The 20,354-nt window shown below is 39.8% G+C and overlaps 1 protein-coding gene across 1 annotated transcript; it reads right to left on the reverse strand.

The window, feature by feature from the left end:
• Positions 1 to 303: 303 nt before the first annotated feature.
• LOC124637354 (ankyrin repeat and zinc finger domain-containing protein 1-like) lies at positions 304 to 15,227 on the reverse strand. Its single transcript, XM_047173737.1, has 11 exons — positions 14,960 to 15,227; positions 14,353 to 14,559; positions 13,940 to 14,103; positions 8,659 to 8,937; positions 4,459 to 4,681; positions 4,087 to 4,231; positions 3,484 to 3,799; positions 3,019 to 3,176; positions 1,780 to 1,921; positions 1,264 to 1,416; positions 304 to 887 (listed from the first exon to the last, which is right to left on the reverse strand). Exons 1-11 carry the CDS (start codon positions 15,081 to 15,083, stop codon positions 741 to 743), a joined length of 2,058 nt encoding a protein of 685 aa, XP_047029693.1. The 5' UTR covers positions 15,084 to 15,227; the 3' UTR covers positions 304 to 740.
• Between the last annotated feature and the right edge of the window lie 5,127 nt (positions 15,228 to 20,354).

Genomic DNA, 20,354 nt, shown 5'->3' on the forward strand with positions numbered 1-20,354 from the left:
CCATTCAGAGAATGCGTTCCTGACACGTCGCGATTGAACTGACGACGTAACTACATTCATTGATTATTGATATAATAATGTTGTTTTAATGCTCCTCAATTGTTAAAACGGTAAACAACCAGCAAAAATATTTTTATCGTAACTGCAACGCCATTGCAAAGTTACGTCGTCAGTTCAATCGCGACGTGTCAGGAACGCATTCTCTGAATGGCCGAACTATAGGTGAAAAATTGAGGACGTAATTTTTTAATATAGCTAATAACTCTGCTATAAAACGGAATTTAAATATAATATACACAAACTACGTGAAATTATTTATTTTAAACACGATTATAGAGAAATAATATACATATAAGATTTTTGTAATAAAATAGTAAACTCTATTGACAGATATCTAAATTGTAATCGATTTATTACTACTCTCCTCAAATCTGTCACCTAATCATGCGTCCATTTTCACCCACATCCCCTTCATAATAATACCATCAAGCTGCAGTTTTATCAATCTGCAAGAGAGATTTTACAAAAGAAACAACCAGACCACAGGATTTTAGGACGGCCAACATAGGGTTTGTAAGACAACTTTAAAGAAATGGTGATACAAAACCGACTATTTGTACTACATTTGTATTTTCAACCCCTTATCTCTAAAAACCTTCCTAAAAAAGGGTGACGTCAGCAAAAATGGACACAAACTTCATGAATCTTATTAAGTAGCTAGTATACTGGCCGCCATTTAGTTAAACGCTCATGTTTAGCGGCCTGATCTTCCGATGGCTGTGCAGACAAGGCACTTGGCAGAATTTACAGTCGTCGTACTCGAAGGGCACTTTGGGTAGCTGGTTGCCGCATAGGAAACAACGTTGTTCCTCTTCTGGCACTTTTTTCTGGAAAAGAACAATAAAATAGGTGAAAAGTTACGAAGATTTTTGGACCTACTGGGCCACTAATTGTAATATAGGACACTAGTGTCCACCAGCGGTTTTGTGCCATAGTTCGCGAACCCATTTTACAACAAAAAAATATTTAACAGTCAATGCTACTTGAATCTAAAATGACAAAATAATCTTACATTCTTCTTTAGAAACAATCATTACAAATATTTTAGACAGAGTAAATATGTGGAAAAAAATAATGTTCATATAAGCGGAGGATTTAGATGAAGTCGGCGCTTAGAAAAAAGAAATTTTGGCGCAGCATGAAGGTATGATATATGAAGAAAATTGCGTTCGTCTAAACTCGGCATAATCTATAAGTCCTTACCTTCTTTTCATCAGGGAGCTGTAGGAACTTGGCAGCCTTCAACTTATCGATCTGTCTCTCTTTCTCCCGCTGTCTCTTTGCCTTCTTCTGTTGAGCTTTCTTCTCTTTCTCCTGTTCTAGTTGCTCGGCTGTAACCGGCCCGGGGATTTGGGACTGGAATTAAAATAATTGAATTTTAGAAATGCTTACTATTACAAATGCGAAAGAATCTTTGTTTGTCTCTTTCCGGCTCTCTCTTGTCAAAACTACTAAACCGATTGCAATGAAACGTGGTAATTGGTGAAACATGGTTTAGACCAGTGACTGAGACTGGGTCGAGTAGTGGGGAGAGTCACTAGGGGCCTCGATAGAAACTACACCACGCATCTGGATAATAGATAGCCTATAAGCCATCTTATTAAATGGGCGGTATCACTGAAAAACATTCAAACCAGGCCATATTACTTGAATATGCGCGCTCCAACAAACTCCTGAGATTTATCACATAAGTATAGATTTGAATCACAGGTAGCATACCTTAGAATAATTATATTTATCAGGGTGCTGCGCTTGGAACAGACGGAAGGCGATCCTGGTGTCCTGGTGCGGCGTGGCGGCGTACGGCGTCTGCAGACCGTGGTTCTTGATGCACGGGTCGCCGCCCGCTGACAGGATTTGACTACAAGTTATAATATATATGTGTGTTTATAAGTATGATTAAAATTGGATGAGACATCATCATCCTCATCATCCTCCGAGCCTTTTTCCCAACCATGTTGGGGTCGGCTTCCAGTCTAACCGGATTCAGCTGAGTACCAGTGCTTTACAAGAAGCGACTGCCTATCTGACCTCCTCAACCCAGTTACCCGGGCAACCCGATACCCCCTGGTTAGACTGGTGTCAGACTTACTGGCTTCTGACTACCCGTAACGACTGCCAAGGATGTTCAATGTCATAAAATTGGATGAGACATGAGAAAAACATAACATGATTTACTTTGAAAAATATCGATGTTGTATATAAATAGAGTTTTTACAGAAAAATATGTATTGCTGAAAATGATCACTCTGTAAAACACCCCAATAAAAAGAAGCATATTTCGCAATCCGAGGTACCACTTTTACCAGCGCAGCTTTGCCACGATTAGGTAATGAATAAACAAAATCACTTGCATACCACATATTGTAAAACCTAAAGATAGCACGTTTGGAAGTTTGTTACTAAAAAAATTTAGCAGTATTATACTCATAGCTTGTATTATAAGTCAGAATAACATATAGACTACTTCTTATCCAAGTGCTGGAAGGAGGTCTCTCGGGTCGCGGGTGAAGCCGCGGTATAAAACACTCTATAGTCCAATTTTTAATTTCGTACTCTGACATAACGAGTGTTGTCAGTTCATTGCAATTCTTAAATAGTGATGTGGCACAACCGCAACTTAGCGTTATATAGTAGGATAGTTTTTTTTTTTACAATAAGTTATCCTGAAATAATGTGCTTATCCTTGATGATTAAGCATGGCGTTGCGTGGTCAGATGTCCCTGACAGTTTGTAGCACGTCGTGCACCGTGTGTACTTACGTGGATTTAAAATATAACACTTTGAATGAAAATTAAATTCGTCTATTATAGACAAAAAATTGCGATTCAAAAAACTGGTATCGTAAGTACAACACTGTACAAAAGAGCTGGCAAAATTATTTGTAATTTTGACATTCGCAAGTGTCAATTTAGTCTACGAGATTAAAAAACAGACTATAATAAAGATTCTACTCACGTGACCATCTCAGGCTTAGCGGCGATCGCGGCTTTATGCAAGGCAGTGTTGCCATCAATAGGATCCTGAATGTTGCAAGCAGCTTGAATGTCCCCCTCCCAACTTTCTATAATCGTGTCCAGTGTCGTGTAATCTTTGTCCATGATTGTTCTCCACATCTGCAGAAAGGAAAAATAGTCGAATCGAACCTCCTCTTATTTGGATGCCGGTTGAAAATGGTGAGAGAATGCCGTCACAACAATAGAAACAAAGTGACCCTGAGGTGTTACAATAATGGCAAAAGTTTTCCCTAAAAATGTAAAGTGGGTTATTGTAGGTATTTGACGGTTCATACTTTACTTTTGATAGTGTTCAATATTTATAACACATTTCGTTGTAACGTGAAAATTTGTACTCTACAAAAAAATATATTAAAGTAACTTTTAATGTACTTTTATGTATTTTTGGATTTAAGGCAAAACCAACCTTTCTCAGATTAGCTGGGATCTTAGGTGGACCCTTCTTAATCGATGTAACCGAAGTCTTATCTTCTACTTTTTTCGACTTCTTCTTCTTTTTCATTTCTTTCTTCTCCACGGTTTCACTCTCACTGTCAGATTCCACACAACTGGGTACTACGCAGTCGTTTAGAAGGTCTTTTCTTGAGTTGGTGATGACCCCATTGGTACTCTGTTCGGATAAGGTCTTGATCCAGTCGGCTGGGGTCTCGGAGTCGATGTAGCAGGGACCCTCGTCTTCGCTGGAGGTCACTTGTGTTGGTAACTCGCGGGGGGCACGCTCTCTGTAAAGTGGTAAGTAATGGTGATTTACAACTGTAGGATTGTTTAATGCATTAACTAATGTAAGTTTAAGATTTTTTTGCTGGATACCTTTTTAGTATAATTTCTCTAGTACATTATAATTCTAAATCAAAAGAAATAAACAAAATCTGAATTCACAAATGAATAGTCATCATCTTTTAAACATGATAAAAAGATCTACGTTCATGCTTTAAAAAAGCCAGGGTGGATATTCGGTTTACTTTTTCTCTTTTTACTTGTACTTGATGTTAATAAAACAATAACCAACCTCGATTTAGCTCTGTCAAACACCTTGGCTGGAGGTTTCTGCGCCTTTTTCGCGCGCTCTGCGATACTAACGTCAGAATTTGTCTTAACTGGCAGTTTGCCGCCCGACAATGAAAGCAAAGCCTTCTGGAAGTCTTGTAGCGAATCTGCGAATTAAAATTTATAATACATTTGAATTTTTTTTTGAGACTTTCTGTCAGTTGCACAAAGCTCCATTAAAGTTAAAGCTTCTAAGAATCTATTGCTGACTCTTTCTTTGTCAACAAGATAAAAAGTGACAGCAATCGATTAAATGAAGCTTTAACTTTAATGGAGCTTTGTGCAACTGGCAGATAGTCAATAAGATCGATTTCCCTTTGAAAAAGGAACGTACCATAAACTTCAATACTGGCCAGAGTTTGAAACACCCTTTTGACCTCCTTGAATGTAGGTTTCCTGGTAGGAAATGGTAACTGTCGAACTCTGGGATCCTCCTTTCTTAAAGGCGAAGGTTTGCCGAAGATAGCAGCCTGGTTGACTGCTCCAACTGCTCGGTAGAAGACCAACGAACAACCTTTAAGGTCGTCATTCCAGCCCACTAAGATGTTTTGGACATGCTATAAAAAAATTAAAACATATACCGCCTTACCACAAAAACTTTTAAACGTCAGTTTAAGACTTGTCTAAAAAAATGTCAGATTATGACGTTGACATATGGTTCATATTGCAGCCACAAATTTTTTAGACAAGTGTAAAACTGGTGTTTAAGTTTTTGTAGTAAGGCCATTAAAATTGGAACATAAATATGCGTATAGTCAAATGTCACTTTATTTATGTAGCACCTTTATATTTATCGCTGTCGCTGTATCACATAGTTTAGGATATAAAGATTAAAGTACCAGCAAAAGTGCCATTGGAATATTCGGCTTTGAATACTTCTAAATTAGGGCATGCAATACCGGTTTACCGGTTTCGGGTTTACCGGTAAAACCGCCCATTTTCGCGATTTTTAAATTACCGGTAAAAATAATATGTTACCGGTAAATTACCGGTTTTTACGTTTTGTGATAAAATATAGCAATTGTTCATTTAACGTCAAATCTTTGTTATATAGCCTGAAAATAATGTAATATTGCATACATTACATATTGTAAGTGTGTTGAAGTTGCTGTTTTTAGGAAAGTAAACTTGCGTCTCCTTTACTATCTCTAGGTTAGATACAAATCTTCATTCTCATCTTATTTTATAATATCTAAACAAATTTTATTCATTCGGTTATTCCGATTTTCCTCATAGCTGTCAGCTCATATTAGGTAAAAATGTAGCTTATGCTTATTTTACCTACTCTATGATCTTGCTGAGTAAGGGCTTTTACTTCACCACCATGCGGACAGCTCTGAGGACACGGTGGAGCACACAGTCTAGGTGTGCACTGCCTGGGAAAAGGGTACCGCCGTGTCGTCGTCGAGGCAATAGGCAGCGGTGACCTCTCGCGTCCGGTCGTGGTTCAGGCCATGGTCCTGAGTGAATGGGAAGCCGTCGCCTCCTTCTGCGAAGCAGTCATGCTCGAGAAGGAGACGGCGGAGTGACTGCGAGATCGCACCTCTCATCCCAGCCGCTGTAGTGGACCAGACACCACGGGCGCTGAGTGTCGAGAGACGACACCCGGCCACCGTAGGCGTCGGTCTGTGGACGGTGAGTTCGGGTGGCTCATCGTTCCTCCGTCTGCATAGATAACAGACCCGTGTTAGCTTCGCGCGTTGTAAAGGCGGGTCTAGACGAACCGAGCACGAGCGAAGTACAAGCAGAGCCGTTCTCGGTTTCATCGTTCGCGGCGTCAAGTGTGGACGCACAACGAACCTACAACGATCACTGTTAGCAAATCCCTTTGTGTTCGACAAAAACCGACAACAGGCGGAACGCAGCTGAGCACGAAGTGCTCGCAGCGCGCTCGTTAGAGGCTTGTAAGTTGGTCCACACTTATAGACGAATTGTGTTCGGCTCTTGCTCGGCTCTCCTAGCGTAGACGCAGCTTTACACATTGTTCGAAAGAGTTACCGCGACCCTGGTCCATAAAATGCCTACGATTTACTTTAATGAAAAAAAATTTTTTTTCACAGTAATTCGTAGCGTTTATCCCGTCTTGTGACGGGGTCCGCTTTCCGTATCTTCTTCTTCCATTTCACTCAGATGTTCTTTCCAGGACATCTTCCTCTTCGAGTTCGCAGATTTTCATGTCATTCATTACGACACTCAACCACCACAGTTTCGGCCTGCCTCTGCGCCTTTGTCCGGGTATATCGAGATTGAGTAGATACATTGGCGATGTATTCAGGTTGTCTCCTTTCTACATGTCCGTACCATCGCAGCCGTTTCTCTTGCATATTGTCGGCGACATCGCGTACGGATGGTACTAACATGTTTTTTTGTTACGGCCCACGTCACAAAAAATGTTTACCACCTTATACCCTGTATTTTTATTTATTTTTTTGCTTTTAGACTACCCAATCTTATTGTTATAATATCACATTTTAAAAATTACAAAAATTACCGTTTTACCGGTTTACCGGTAAAAATATTTTTATTACCGAATTTTTACCGGTAATTTTTATTTTACCGGAATTGCATGCCCTATTCTAAATACATAGAATGGCTCGAATAACATCAATAGAAATAAAACAAGTTATCAGAAGATTTTTTCTTTTCATTTATTTTATTATCTGTTCTATTACATACGTGCAACATATATTCGTGCAATTTTCGAACGTGCAAACACATAATGTTAATAATTATGCATGCATGCAACACAGAAATATTACATAGATAATACATAAAGTATCATAATATAGAAACATATTGAAATTAGTAGATATTAAAACAACGACGACGCTTCATTTTGACCCAAACCCGAATCTAAAACTAGTATTCTTCCCATGGTAATAAATTTTGAAAATTTTCTTTTGTCTCTTCCAGCTTTAACTGCCAATCAGGAAAACGTTCGACTAAAAAAATACGCGATGAAATGAGTGAGCTATCAAGGTGATCTCAGTCAACTTTTTTCTGATATCTTGAGGCATATAGAGGTAAATGTACAGAAAATATATACGTACATAGTAGACACAAAAGCTGTTTACAGTCACAAACTTCATATTCTAAGCTGTATGGAAACATTTACTCTATGAAACTGGTAACACTGCACCGTGCATTTGAAACTGTGTAAGAAATCTTCGAGCAATTTATACTCTTCATTCCTAAATTTTGAGACGAAACGAAAAAGGTAGCATTTATCCGCTGTTCTTATTAAAGTCCCGATTTCCCGAATCAGCCAATTGTCAAATAATTTCTTCATAAACGATGCACGGTGCACACCATTGCACTGTGCTTATAATGATGAAACAGCATTCGCCGAGCATAACGGAACGCACTCGACCAGTCTTATGCCTCGTTTACGCTCGCTGCGTGCACATTACTTTCTATCACTTGCTCATGCGACATGGCAAGATCAAAGAAAGCATGGTCACACTTACCATCAGGAAATCCTCTTTGCTGTACTTGAAGCGCCTCAAGATTTGACCAGAATACCGGGGCGCTTTGGTTGTCTGCTCCAGTCAATGAGTGAATGGAAACATGAATGAATGATGATATTGTAAGTACATTATGAACCGTAAAATTTTAACTACATCCGTTACTTACGACTAACTCCATTACTATGATAGGACTGCTTAAGAATTCGTTGATTTAGGTTGATTTGACTTCGAGCAAAAATTGATTGGATTAATATAATCTAAGTATATTGGGTTAGACAAACACTGTTAACTTTTACCATAAGCATTAACCAGATTTCATAAAATTCCACGCCTTAGCACTCATATATGGTTAGATTGACAAGCTGGTAATTAAAAGAGCACAATTACGTATTAGCAAAAGGTGACAAGGCCCAGACATTATAATATTCTTATTCCCAAATCCTGATGAAAGCGTATCTTTTGAAGCCTTACCTCGATCCACGCTGATAGCCAAATTGTACAGACTCAAAAATGACTTTTACCTAATTTTGTATGCATAAGCCTATGCTGTTATAGAGAATGTTCCAAAAAAAATATGCCTTTAATTATATGTATAATTATATTATTAATGATCGAGAGTATCTAAATAAACGCATACCTACCTAATTATAAAAGTAGGTATACTTTTTAGCCTGTTAATACCAAAAATGCTTACCATTTTTCTAATTAAAATACATCAGGATTGTTTCAAGTTAATAAGTAATGTACAATATTACTTCATTCAAATCAAAGTGGACCTATAGTTGAACCCTGAGTAAGTCTCATAACAACTACAGGAAAAGGCAAATGATACTTACAGTATCAACCCTGAGTTCCCAAGTCACTACCCCACTTCCATCTAAAGAAGCTTACTGTAAATGTAATTAACGAAAAACTTGCTATTTGAATTTATTCCGCATTAAAACGCTCAGCTGAACAGAATCAAAGGCTTTTTTGGAGTCAGTAGACCACATTCTCCACATTTCTTAGCTTAGTAGAAAATACTTAAACGAAGTTTTTAATAAGAAGTGCAATTCATGTATACTCACCGCAAGGAACTGCTCCTGATTATATCTTCGCAAACTAGCTCCGGCCGACTTCGGAGCATTGCCGGTCTGGTCTCTAGTACTTTGTGCCATTCCCTGACCTCGCCGAGTGGTGTAAGAGTGAAGGGTTTTATGAATGGCATCACTGCCTCCAGTGAAGATGCAGCCGGCGAAATGACCGCCTGAAACCATGAGGACAGCCCAGCGGCCAAAGCCAGGGCTTAGGAGTTCTTTGACTCGGCGAGACCAAACATGCCCTTCGCCGTCAAGTGACATCTCTTCCTGGAATGGATTAGCAATTCAATTTTTAGATTTACTATCTTTAAGTAGGTATCTATATTTCTTGTTTTGATTGAAAAGTATTATCTTCCTATCAATATACAACATGTAACTTAATTAACGCACATCCTGAAATTAGTTTGTTCAGAATCGTTTACTGAATCGATTTATATCATTTTTAATACAGGTTATTTTTTATCCCAAAAATAATTAAAACTACGGAAATTATTGTCATATTAACCCTGTACAGTCAAAACAAATTCAAATAGACCGTAACTCAAAGTAATAAGACTTCGTGTATTGTCGGCCTTTTCCGTAGTTACGTTATGTTGTGTCGAGTCGAGCGGCGCGCGGCGCGATATTTGCGTGCGTAGTAGTGTGGCAAGCAAAACACACGACTAAACGCAGCATGAAGATCACGCCACTTTTCGTCAGAGCGTGCCGTGTGCAAAACAAGTTGGGAAGCTCCGCCCACTCCGCGACGATAAACAAGTTAGCGCCGCCCCTTTCAATATGGCGTCTGCGCATCTTTTGTTGGTGGCGCTAGTGAGCCGAGATGGTGGCGCTAGTGAGCCAAGATGGCGGCGCACTCGCCTATTGTCCTCGCTAATGAGGGGGCGTAAACTCCTGCGCATAGATGCCAAGCGGGAGCTGTTTTTTCTTAAGTATTTTTATGTATAAATACCTGTGCATTTTTATAATTAATTCATTACGCTTGTAACCTTGCTACGTAATACAGCTTCTAAACTCTTACCGTGTATTTTATTCCTTCGCCTGTCGTCATCGCCGCTATTGCTATTGCCACGCTGTTCGATCGCAAGTAGTATACTAGCTCCTGCAGTACTATACAACTTCACTGGTGACCACCGACGTTCGTTCCGGATTCAAGAACTAAGCCCGGCAAGCATCAATTATGACAGAACCGATGAAAGAAGCTAACAGTGATTTCTTCATGGCGTACCGAGTGGGGGTCAAGGCACCAGTCTTCAATGCAGACGACCCACAATTATGGTTTGCGCAGCTAGAAGGTCAGTTCGTTCTCTCCAACATTACCACGGACAACACGAAGTTTTATTACGTGCTGGCGCAGCTCGAACCGCAACATGCAGCGCAAGTGCGTGACCTCATAGTGAGCCCCCCCGCCACCGGCAGATATGAAAAACTGAAGGCAGAGCTGATCAAGCGACTATCCGCCTCGCAGGAGCGGAAGATCAAGCAATTACTCATGCATGAAGAGTTAGGAGACAGGAAACCCACCCAATTTCTCCGCCACTTACAGCAACTGGCCGGACCTAATGTCCCAACTGATTTCATCAGGTCGATTTGGTGCAGTAGGTTGCCGACGAACCTCCAAACGATAGTAACGATGCAAGCAAGTTCCAGCCTCGAAGACGTAGCAGAATTGGTGGACCGCATCAATGACATCGTTCCAGTAACCACGCAAGTCGCCGCAACTAGCATTCCAGTGCCCGGGAAAGAAGCTTGCTCACAGCAGGAGACGAGTCAACAAGGAAGTGCTATCGAGGCGTTGACTCGAACCGTGGCTGACTTATCACATAAGCTGGAGGTCATGAGCGCGCAGTTACGTCATGGACCATCCCGCTCGCGCTCCAGAAGTCGGTATAGCCAAAACCGATACCGATCACATTCCCGCTCCAGAAACAACCGGTACTGCTATTACCACAGCCGATTTGGCGAGAAAGCCCGCAAATGCACGGAACCGTGTTCGTATAACGCGAAGGCGTTAAACCACCAAGGCAGCCACTAAGGGCGGAGTATGACTGCCATGCAATATCGAGCCGCCTGTTCATTACGGATCGCACCACGAAGATACAGTTTCTTATAGATACGGGTTCAGACCTGTGTGTCTTCCCACGATCCGCTGTACGGGGACCACGCATGAAGACAAAATACGAGTTGTTTGCGGCAAACGGATCAGTTATAAGCACATACGGGTTTCATCCACTAACACTCGATTTAGGACTTCGCCGCGCATTCACGTGGAGGTTCATAGTTGCCGACGTCACCAAGCCCATAATCGGAGTCGATTTTCTAGCTTTCTACAATCTGATTGTCGACTGCCGAAATCAACGTCTCATAGACAGCATGACGTCACTTACGACTCAGGCACCGCAGTACGAACCGGCAGAAGCGATATCCTCTGTCCGCACCATGACCGGGGATGGCAACTATCACCGCATCCTGAGGGAGTTTCCAGACCTCACGCGTCCTGCAGGCAAGCCAGGGGTACCAAAGCACAACACGCTGCATCATATACGCACCACGCCGGGACCTCCTGTTTCTAGTCGTCCTCGTCGTTTGGACCCACAACGCCTCAAGATAGCGAAACAGGAGTTTGAGGAAATGCTGCAAAACGGAACGGCACGCCCTTCGGAGAGCGCCTGGTCCTCACCACTGCATTTAGCGCCTAAGAAGAATGATGGATGGCGCCCATGCGGTGATTACCGCGCATTGAATGCTCGAACCATTCCGGATGTCTACCCTATCAGACACCTGCAAGACTTCACTCACGAGTTGGCGGGCAGTACTATCTTCTCCACGATAGATTTAGTGAAGGCATACAATCAGATCCCTGTATCTGAAGAAGACATACCTAAGACAGCGATAACAACTCCATTTGGGTTATTCGAGTTTCCCTACATGACCTTTGGACTCAGAAACGCTGCTCAGACTTTCCAAAGATTCATGGATGAAGTTCTGCGAGACTTAAACTTCTGCTACGGGTATCTGGATGATATACTGGTCTTCAGCAAGGACATTCACCAGCACGAACAACATCTCAGACTACTTTTCGAACGTCTGGCCAAGTACGGCGTTTTATTAAATACAAGCAAATGTATTTTCGGCCAGACAGAGGTCATGTTCCTGGGATACAAAGTCTCCGCAGCAGGTACGCAGCCACCAGAATGCAAAGTTCAGGCTATTCAAGACTTCCCTGAACCGAAGACCGTCAAGGAATTAAGGCGATTCCTAGGGATGCTGAACTTTTATCGCCGTTTCATCCCGGCAGCGGCTTCAACACAAGCACCGCTCAACCAACTGCTCGCAGGTCCAAAAGTCAAAGGATCACACCCGGTTATCATGACACCGGAACTGCTAGACGCTTTCAACATCTGCAAACGGAGCCTTTCCGAAGCCACACTTTACTCCACTTCACTTTACTCCTTTGACACGCTTCACATCTGCTCCATTGCAGCCTTTCAAACCACCGACGACACGTTTTCGCCACATCCATATCGACTTAGTTGGCCCCTTACCACTGTCTTGCGGTTACAAGTACTGCCTCACGATTGTCGACCGTGCAACACGGTGGCCTGAGGCGTACCCACTGCAAGATATTACCGCAGAGACATGCGCCACTGCTCTCACCGCAGGATGGATAGCTCGGTTTGGCTGTCCAGAGCACATAACAACGGACCGAGGCCGGCAATTTGAATGTCGCACCTTCAAGAACCTCGCCGCCCTCATAGGTGCTACTCACCATCTGACCACCTCTTACCATCCCGCAGCCAACGGCCTTGTCGAGAGACTACACCGCCAATTGAAAGCCGCCATTATGTGCCATGCGACTTCAAGCTGGACAGAGGTCTTACCATGGGTGCTACTAGGCATACGCAGCGCTTGGAAGGAGGATATAGGTGCAACAACCGCTGAACTCGTCTACGGCGAGCCACTCCGCTTACCTGGACAGTTCCTCACAGAAGCCCCAAGGGACGCCGCGGACATGGGTGACCTGGTGGACAGGTTACGCACTCACATGAGCAAGTTGACGCCACAACCAACGTCGTGGCACACGAACTCCAGCCGTCCTTTCTACATCCCGAAGGACCTGAACACAGCGTCACACGTCTTCCTACGTGAAGGCCCAGGTCGAAGATCACTGCAGGCCCCATATACAGGCCCACACAAGGTCCTAGCTCGTGGCCAGAAAACAATAGACATAGAAGTCAATGGGAAACGGCAAAAGGTGACGATCGACCGAGTAAAACCTGCGTACAGGGCGAGAGAAGAACTGGATTCAGAACAAATTAAAACCTCAAACCCAAATCAACCTGATTCCCCGCTCAGAAGAACAAAAAGCGGCAGGACAGTAAAATTCCCTAATTACTATCGCCCGTAGTCACGGTCTCGCCGGGGGAGTGGTGTGGCAAGCAAAACACACGACTAAACGCAGCATGAAGATCACGCCACTTTTCGTCAGAGCGTGCCGTGTGCAAAACAAGTTGGGAAGCTCCGCCCACTCCGCGACGATAAACAAGTTAGCGCCGCCCCTTTCAATATGGCGTCTGCGCATCTTTTGTTGGTGGCGCTAGTGAGCCGAGATGGTGGCGCTAGTGAGCCAAGATGGCGGCGCACTCGCCTATTGTCCTCGCTAATGAGGGGGCGTAAACTCCTGCGCATAGATGCCAAGCGGGAGCTGTTTTTTCTTAAGTATTTTTATGTATAAATACCTGTGCATTTTTATAATTAATTCATTACGCTTGTAACCTTGCTACGTAATACAGCTTCTAAACTCTTACCGTGTATTTTATTCCTTCGCCTGTCGTCATCGCCGCTATTGCTATTGCCACGCTGTTCGATCGCAAGTAGTATACTAGCTCCTGCAGTACTATACAACTTCAGTAGTATGACCAAAAAGTTCTCCAAGAATTGGTATAACTAATTTAGTAAATAACAATGCATATACATGTTAAATTAAAAATTCAGTGTATGTATTATGATTATAACATAATATTCTAATTGGGGTGTTTGAGGGTGTGCGTTAATTACGTTACATGTTGTATATGTATAGCTAAGTGCCAAATATGTATTCATCATAATCATCTCTGGAGTCTTTTCCCAACTGTGTTGAGGTTGGCTTCCAATCTAACCAGATGCAGCTGAGTACCAGTGTTTTATAGGATTAGAAGATTAAGGATGATTTCAAACATTTACAGAAATAGGCACATAAAAATTTTATTCTTTATAATTATTTTCTAATTACCTTCCGGTGATGTAGCAAGCAGCGGTAGATACAGAACACTTGCCCTTTAGGATTAGAGTAGAAGGCTTTGCAGTGTCGAGTGGCGGCTGCAAACAGCTCTGTGGCTGTTGTGTTGGGATTGTCTTCGCCTTCAGAGTCACTCGCTGACACGTTGGAACTTTCATCTGTAAATAACATTAATATATAACAAATTAAAAGCTTACCAATATCACTGAATCAAATGACCAGATTTGTCTTGACAACATACAAGATGTTGATAAATACAAATTACAATTGATAGTTAAGGTACAGCATCAAGACGAAGATTTCTGACACTTTCATTAATAATGGTCAAAAATGCGAATTTCATATACTGATATTTTAACTCACAGTTAATTAAGAAAACTTCCTCAAATATCTCTAAAATAACATACCTTGACGGTAATTATATTCTCCGAGTGAGATTGGTTTCCTTCCAAACAATTTACGTTTGAGATTGTGTGTATGCCAGTGATGCTTGTAGTGGGCAGTTTGCTGAGCTCTGTTAGTGAACGGTCCCACACCACAGCAAGAACAACTCATGCCGTCCGAGCTACGTAGAGTGAGGGCGCTCAGACGGGTCATCACACTCTCTTCATCCACTGAAATTAGAAGAAAGAAATATAATTAAAGATATGTATATCTTAGCCTGTGGCCTCTGACATGGAACTACCACTACCACAGATTAACAACTATGTATATATACCTAATATTAAATTACTAATGTTTATAATCGTATTTTCATTGATCAAATGTGTTCATTATACTTACCTAATTGTGAAACATTTCATTCAACATTAGGTTACAACTTAACTACATAAGTTATGAAATAGTTGGAAGGAATGAGGAAAACATTTATCATTATATTATATCATTGATTGATGATTGATGCATGTGTTTCATGAATTAATTGACGTCGTTTTTCCTCGTATTTTTTACTCGTAAACTTTATAGGCACTTGAGGATTAAAAAAATTAATGTTTCCGATATGAGTAGACTTACCAACTGGTGTTGGGTCCGTAAGCATAATATGAGCAACCTTAGCATCTTTGATCAACTTCTCAATTTCATCTAAATCGTATGTTTTGACGATTCTACTTCGAACGAATTCGGTTTTCGACGCCATTGTAGGTTATATTAATAAACTGCACAAGTTAATACAAACACTTCCTTCACATGGCGGCCCTAGCCAATAATGAAAAAAATAATGTTGTGCAATAAATTTTTGGAAATCGTGGTGATTGTAAAACAGTAATTAGTTACATATCTGACACTTGACAGTTTTGATCAATGAAATGTGACTTTCAGTGACATTATCAGGGTTTCCAACCCACAGAATAATATTTTCCCATGCCAGGCCTAATACTCTCGCCTAAAAGAACAATAAGCGGGCATAAAACTTGAAATATATTTATTAAGACATTTCTATATTTTCTGAAGCTACCATAAAATGTCAGACTTACGGACTATTAGACACTTTATTAAACGATTTGATCATTCAATATTTAGCACTAGTTCGCACAGGAGAATTGGAGATTATTGCAATTATTTTTTTATTGTGGTATCAATCATTATACAAATTTCCCTTAATCAAGGCAAATCGGTTAAAAGTGGTAACACCACATAACTGACAGTTTAGTGCTGTCACTGTCACGGAAAACCACAGGTAATATAGGAAGTCATTAGGATTTTCCAGTATTACAAAACCATTTACATGTATTGTATTCAAACTAAAATAAATCGAAATATTATAAATCAATAATTTATCACTTTTTGCAATTCCACTCACAATAATTATCATCTATCACGCCAGTGCTGACATCTACCTTCACATTGCAAAACTAAATACATCACATATGTTTATATTTTTAGACGCTAGATGACACTAGATGATCGAGTAAAATAATTTTGTAGAATATATTGATAGATTTTTTTAGGCTTGTGTTTAAACACCACCCAAAAAAGTACCTATTTTACTACCAAAAAAATTCTAAACGGTTACCAAAATGGATAAATGGTCACCAAATAACGTTTCCAAAAATATTATTAGGTAAAACCATTTTTTCGTATTATTGACTACTAAAAAAATATATGGACGCCTTTAAAATACACTTTAGACCAAATATTATATATTGTCACTACTTAGATGTTACCAATTATGTAATACCATGACTCCTAATTTGGTCATTTTTGTTAGACTAAAAAAGCTAACGATCGCTAGAATATTTCCCAAATACCAATTAATATACTGGGGTTCCAAAACGTACGTCGCTTATTTATTGTTATATGAATTTGTGTGTAACTTAGTAGGTAGTAAAATGTAAGCACGAAACATGCAGCAAGCATGGCTTCTGTCACGGCTCCGGCACTGCGGGGCTCCGGCGGTCCCATGCGAGCTTATCGTCGCAGATGGTTTTCACGCTCACCACCGCAGCTTCGGCTTGCTGGCCGGCTCTGCCGGCCAGCCTCAGCCGCGGCGGCGAGCCTTAAAAACTACCTGCGCCTCAGCTCGCAGGCCGCCTCGCCCCTCTGCGCCTACGCGGATTTGAATTGCACTCTAGGGGTAGGGCAGACAAGACTACGTGGAGTCGGTTTTGCAGCGATTCGTTTTCGTCACTAACTTTGATTTTGGTAGTAATATTAATCTTTTAGTTGGATAGAATTTGGTGACCATTAATCCATTTTGGGAACCAAAAATAATATTTGTGCGAGATTTGCGATTTTTCTGATGTTATTTTATTTTTTTTGGATCATAATATTATATACTTTAGTGCCCTTTTAATAAAGTTATTTTTTTTTTTTTGGAGTTGTTTATTTTATTTGGTGCCTCAGCTTAGAGTCTTAAAAATATTTTTGGTGATCGCCTAAATTATACCCATTTTTTTATTCTGCAGAAATCCTTCGACACATACCTACCTACCATTGTTTAAACTTTAAAGTAACTTCGTCTGTCTGTCGCGCTTTCACGACAAAACCACTGACGCTTTTAATGGGTACACAGACTAAAGCCCGGGAAATTATGTAAAGGCTAAAATATTTAGTGTGTTTTTATCATTTTTTTATCTGAAAATGAATGATGCACGTTCGAAATACCATAACAATCTGAAACAGTTCTTATTCAAAGCTATTGTACAAAAGGAGAGGCAAAAAAACACCCAGAGTCGACAGAAACTTCATATGTATGACATGTGTGATTGGATTCAGTATAATCTATACATATAATAAAATGATAGGAAAGTCAAAACTGTACATTGAATATTTTTTTAAAAGAATACTTGGGGGGTGATTCATAATCGATTCTGAACCCAAATATGTAGTTTGCGGGCAACAGCAGTTGCCCGCGACTTCGTCTGCATGAGCAATATAGAATTTCGAATTTTGTTTATTTAATCATTCATTGCTCAACCCCCGTAAGTGATAGCGTGATAATATATAGCCTACCTATGTGTTGAACTGGCCCCCAGGTAATAGTCATGCAAAATTTGATTTAAATCCATGCAGTACTTTTTGAGTTTATCCGGGACAAACATACAGACAAACAGACATACAGACAAAAATTCTAAAAACTACATATTTGGGTTCAGAATCGATTATGGATCACCCCCCAAGTATTCTTCTAAAAAAATATTCAATGTACAGTTTTGACTTTCCTATCATTTTATTATATGTAATAATAGATAATAGATAGATGTACATTAGAAGTTGAATGCAGACTCGTGATTGGACCCTTTTTCATTGCTAGTTATTAAAGTTATTCAAATTTGTGATACTTGACAATGTCACATGGCGCGATTTTCATAGACAATTTCTCCAAAAAAGTTTAATAGCCAGCCAGTTATGAAGATTGCATGTACAGTCATGGTCAACTAATTAAAGACACCCCCTGACTCGAAGTGAAATAAATAGTTATGGTACTGACATGAGCTTAAGCACGGTATAAAATGTAATATAATTATTATTAAAACAAACATTACATTGTGTTCTTTAAATTAAGGACAAAAAATGTTTACTTTCTTTAGTACTTAAGATATAACGCTCTATGGGAACTGAACACTAACTTTTGTAGCAGATACTTGGCTGGTCAGGTAATTAAAGACAGTAAAAGCCGAGTTAAGAAAAAAAAAACGAAAGATAGAAATAGTCGCCATACTTTTTGTTTACAGTGAGTAAAATATTTATGAAAACTCAAATTAGTTAATAATTTAGCCTTCCTTCATTAAAATTTTTCATTTTAGTCCAATCAATAGGTACGACTAAAACAAAAATTCTGTTAAGTAAAATGTTTTAGGCTTTTTTAAATAAAGTTTTGACATCACAATTAATTCATACCACTTGAATTGTAATAAGGACATGGTAATTAATTTATTATTAAAGATGCCTTGTTAATGGTACTAAAAAAGTCAAGGTTTGAGAACAACTGAAAACCGACGCCAAGGAAAACTTGTCCGCAAACAGACTTTATAAGAAAATAGAGAACCATTCATATTATACGAAATTGTTTTTTTCGGAGTCATCTGATGCTAAAAGGACAGCTGGATGATGATGAAAGATGACAGCTGGGTCGGGAAAACCTGTAGTGCATGTACTTTTCGGAAGATGCTACTTTTGGAAAAGCACCGCATGTCCATACTGTAGTTGGTGTTTTCTATCAAAGGCGAAAGTTGCTCTGAACAAGTATTGAAAAATTATTTTTTTATCTGATAAAACAAAAGGATTTGATGAATCCTAAAATAAATAATTAATTTTAGTCACCTCCAAAACATGTGATGGAACCAAAGTACTCCAAGAAAGTTCTCAAACGTAGGAGGCGAAAATGTTATGGTGAGGGGCTGATCGCCACTGTTTAGTGTAAGACCCTTCAGAAAGGTATTATTATAATTAGGCGATTAGAATACTATAATATTTCAGAAACAAGCATATTGTTATAAGCTAAGCATAATTTACCGGTCATTAGGACTTTCCAAATTAAAAAAGTTCTGAAAAACACTGCAAGAGTAGTAAAATGACTCTTTGATCGGGCAACTTATGACGGTTTTGGTTTGGCTTATTGCAAATCCAATGAAAAAGAAACTGGTAACAGGCGAAAAATACCATGGCAATAAGTCGTGCATGGATCATCGATCAATTTTACACAATTTTTTATTAAGAATGGGAGAAAATTCCCTTAGCGACTTCTACAAAACTGACCGCATGCTCGTTCAGGGATGTCGTACTGTTATTGAGTTAAAAGGAAATAAACCCAATATTAATACTTATTGAAAGAAAAATACAAATGAAATGTAAGTTAAGATTCCAACAGTGTCTTTAATTAGTTGACCACAACCGTAACTGCGAAACCTCTCCAAATAGCTAAGGTCGGTGCTTAATCGTATCTGGAGTGGTTAAATACAAGAACTATTCATCGCCAGGCCAACTATGGGGATATTACTATTGGCTTGTATAATGTTAGTGTAACTTGTTTTTATGTTCCTTGATGTACCTAAATAATCTTTATAATCAAGATAAATTCAACTTATTATTGTGATAATATGACAGAGCTTCTACACTCCATGGATTTCAGGCCGGTCTTTTTGGCAACATCAAAGGTCTATCGGTCTATCATAATGAACCCATTGGTTAACATTTCACTGCTGTCGATTCTGGTTTTTTTTTTTTTTTATATTAGCCATCTCCTTTGCATCTAACTTGGCTGCTACGCTGACTACAGAGTTCGTGCTACGTGCGTTTGAACATCTTTGGCAGTCGTTATGGGTAGGTAAATCTGGGAACCATGTCTTACCAAAGGTTGCCCGGGTAGCTGGGTTGAGGAGGTCAGATTGGCAGTCGCTCCTTGTGATACACTGGCACTCAGCTGCATTCGGTTAGAATGAAAGTCGACATAGTTAGAAACTATAATTGGGGAAAGGCTAGGCAGACGATGAAGATGGAATTAGTAATTTAGAACCTATTGTATTTTCGAAATTCCAATATTACTATCTACCATTTGAATCTCAAGCTTATTATTTATTGAATCACAATCTAAACATCCACGTTCTTACGAATTATCCTACTCACACCTACAGTGGAACAGATCTCAATTAATTATTTCATGGTAAGTATGCCTAATAAGAAACCAAATTAATCAATTTCTCCCAAAGAACTATAATTCCATCCCACACGGTAATAAATTAGTTTGAAATTAGTAATAAAAATACCTGTTTAAATATTCGTCGCCATTTTATTTCTCCATAAAATATGGAAGTACCTGAGTAAGAACACACCGCAAACTTTTAGTCGACCGATATTTTGTTTGGAATCAGTATGGAGATAAATGGTAGTAGGTACGCAATTAACGAAGAACAGGTGTTTAGACGGCATTTGAAAACTGAAAACTTTGATTGGAATCAAGATACTCTTG

The sequence above is a fragment of the Helicoverpa zea genome, chromosome 16 (assembly GCF_022581195.2).
Source record: "Helicoverpa zea isolate HzStark_Cry1AcR chromosome 16, ilHelZeax1.1, whole genome shotgun sequence".
In the NCBI taxonomy this organism is placed as follows: domain Eukaryota; kingdom Metazoa; phylum Arthropoda; class Insecta; order Lepidoptera; family Noctuidae; genus Helicoverpa; species Helicoverpa zea.

What these genes read in the sequence shown, in the direction of transcription:
- LOC124637354 (XM_047173737.1), bottom strand. Translation starts at nt 15,083, where the DNA reads ATGGCGTCGAAAACCGAATTCGTTCGAAGTAGAATCGTCAAAACATAC. An exon ending in TACGGACCCAACACCAGTTG is followed by an intron (nt 14,560 to 14,959) that starts GTAAGTCTACTC and finishes TTCTAATTTCAG; the next exon opens with TGGATGAAGAGAGTGTGATG. An exon ending in GCTAAGCCTGAGATGGTCAC is followed by an intron (nt 1,922 to 3,018) that starts GTGAGTAGAATC and finishes TATAACTTGTAG; the next exon opens with TCAAATCCTGTCAGCGGGCG.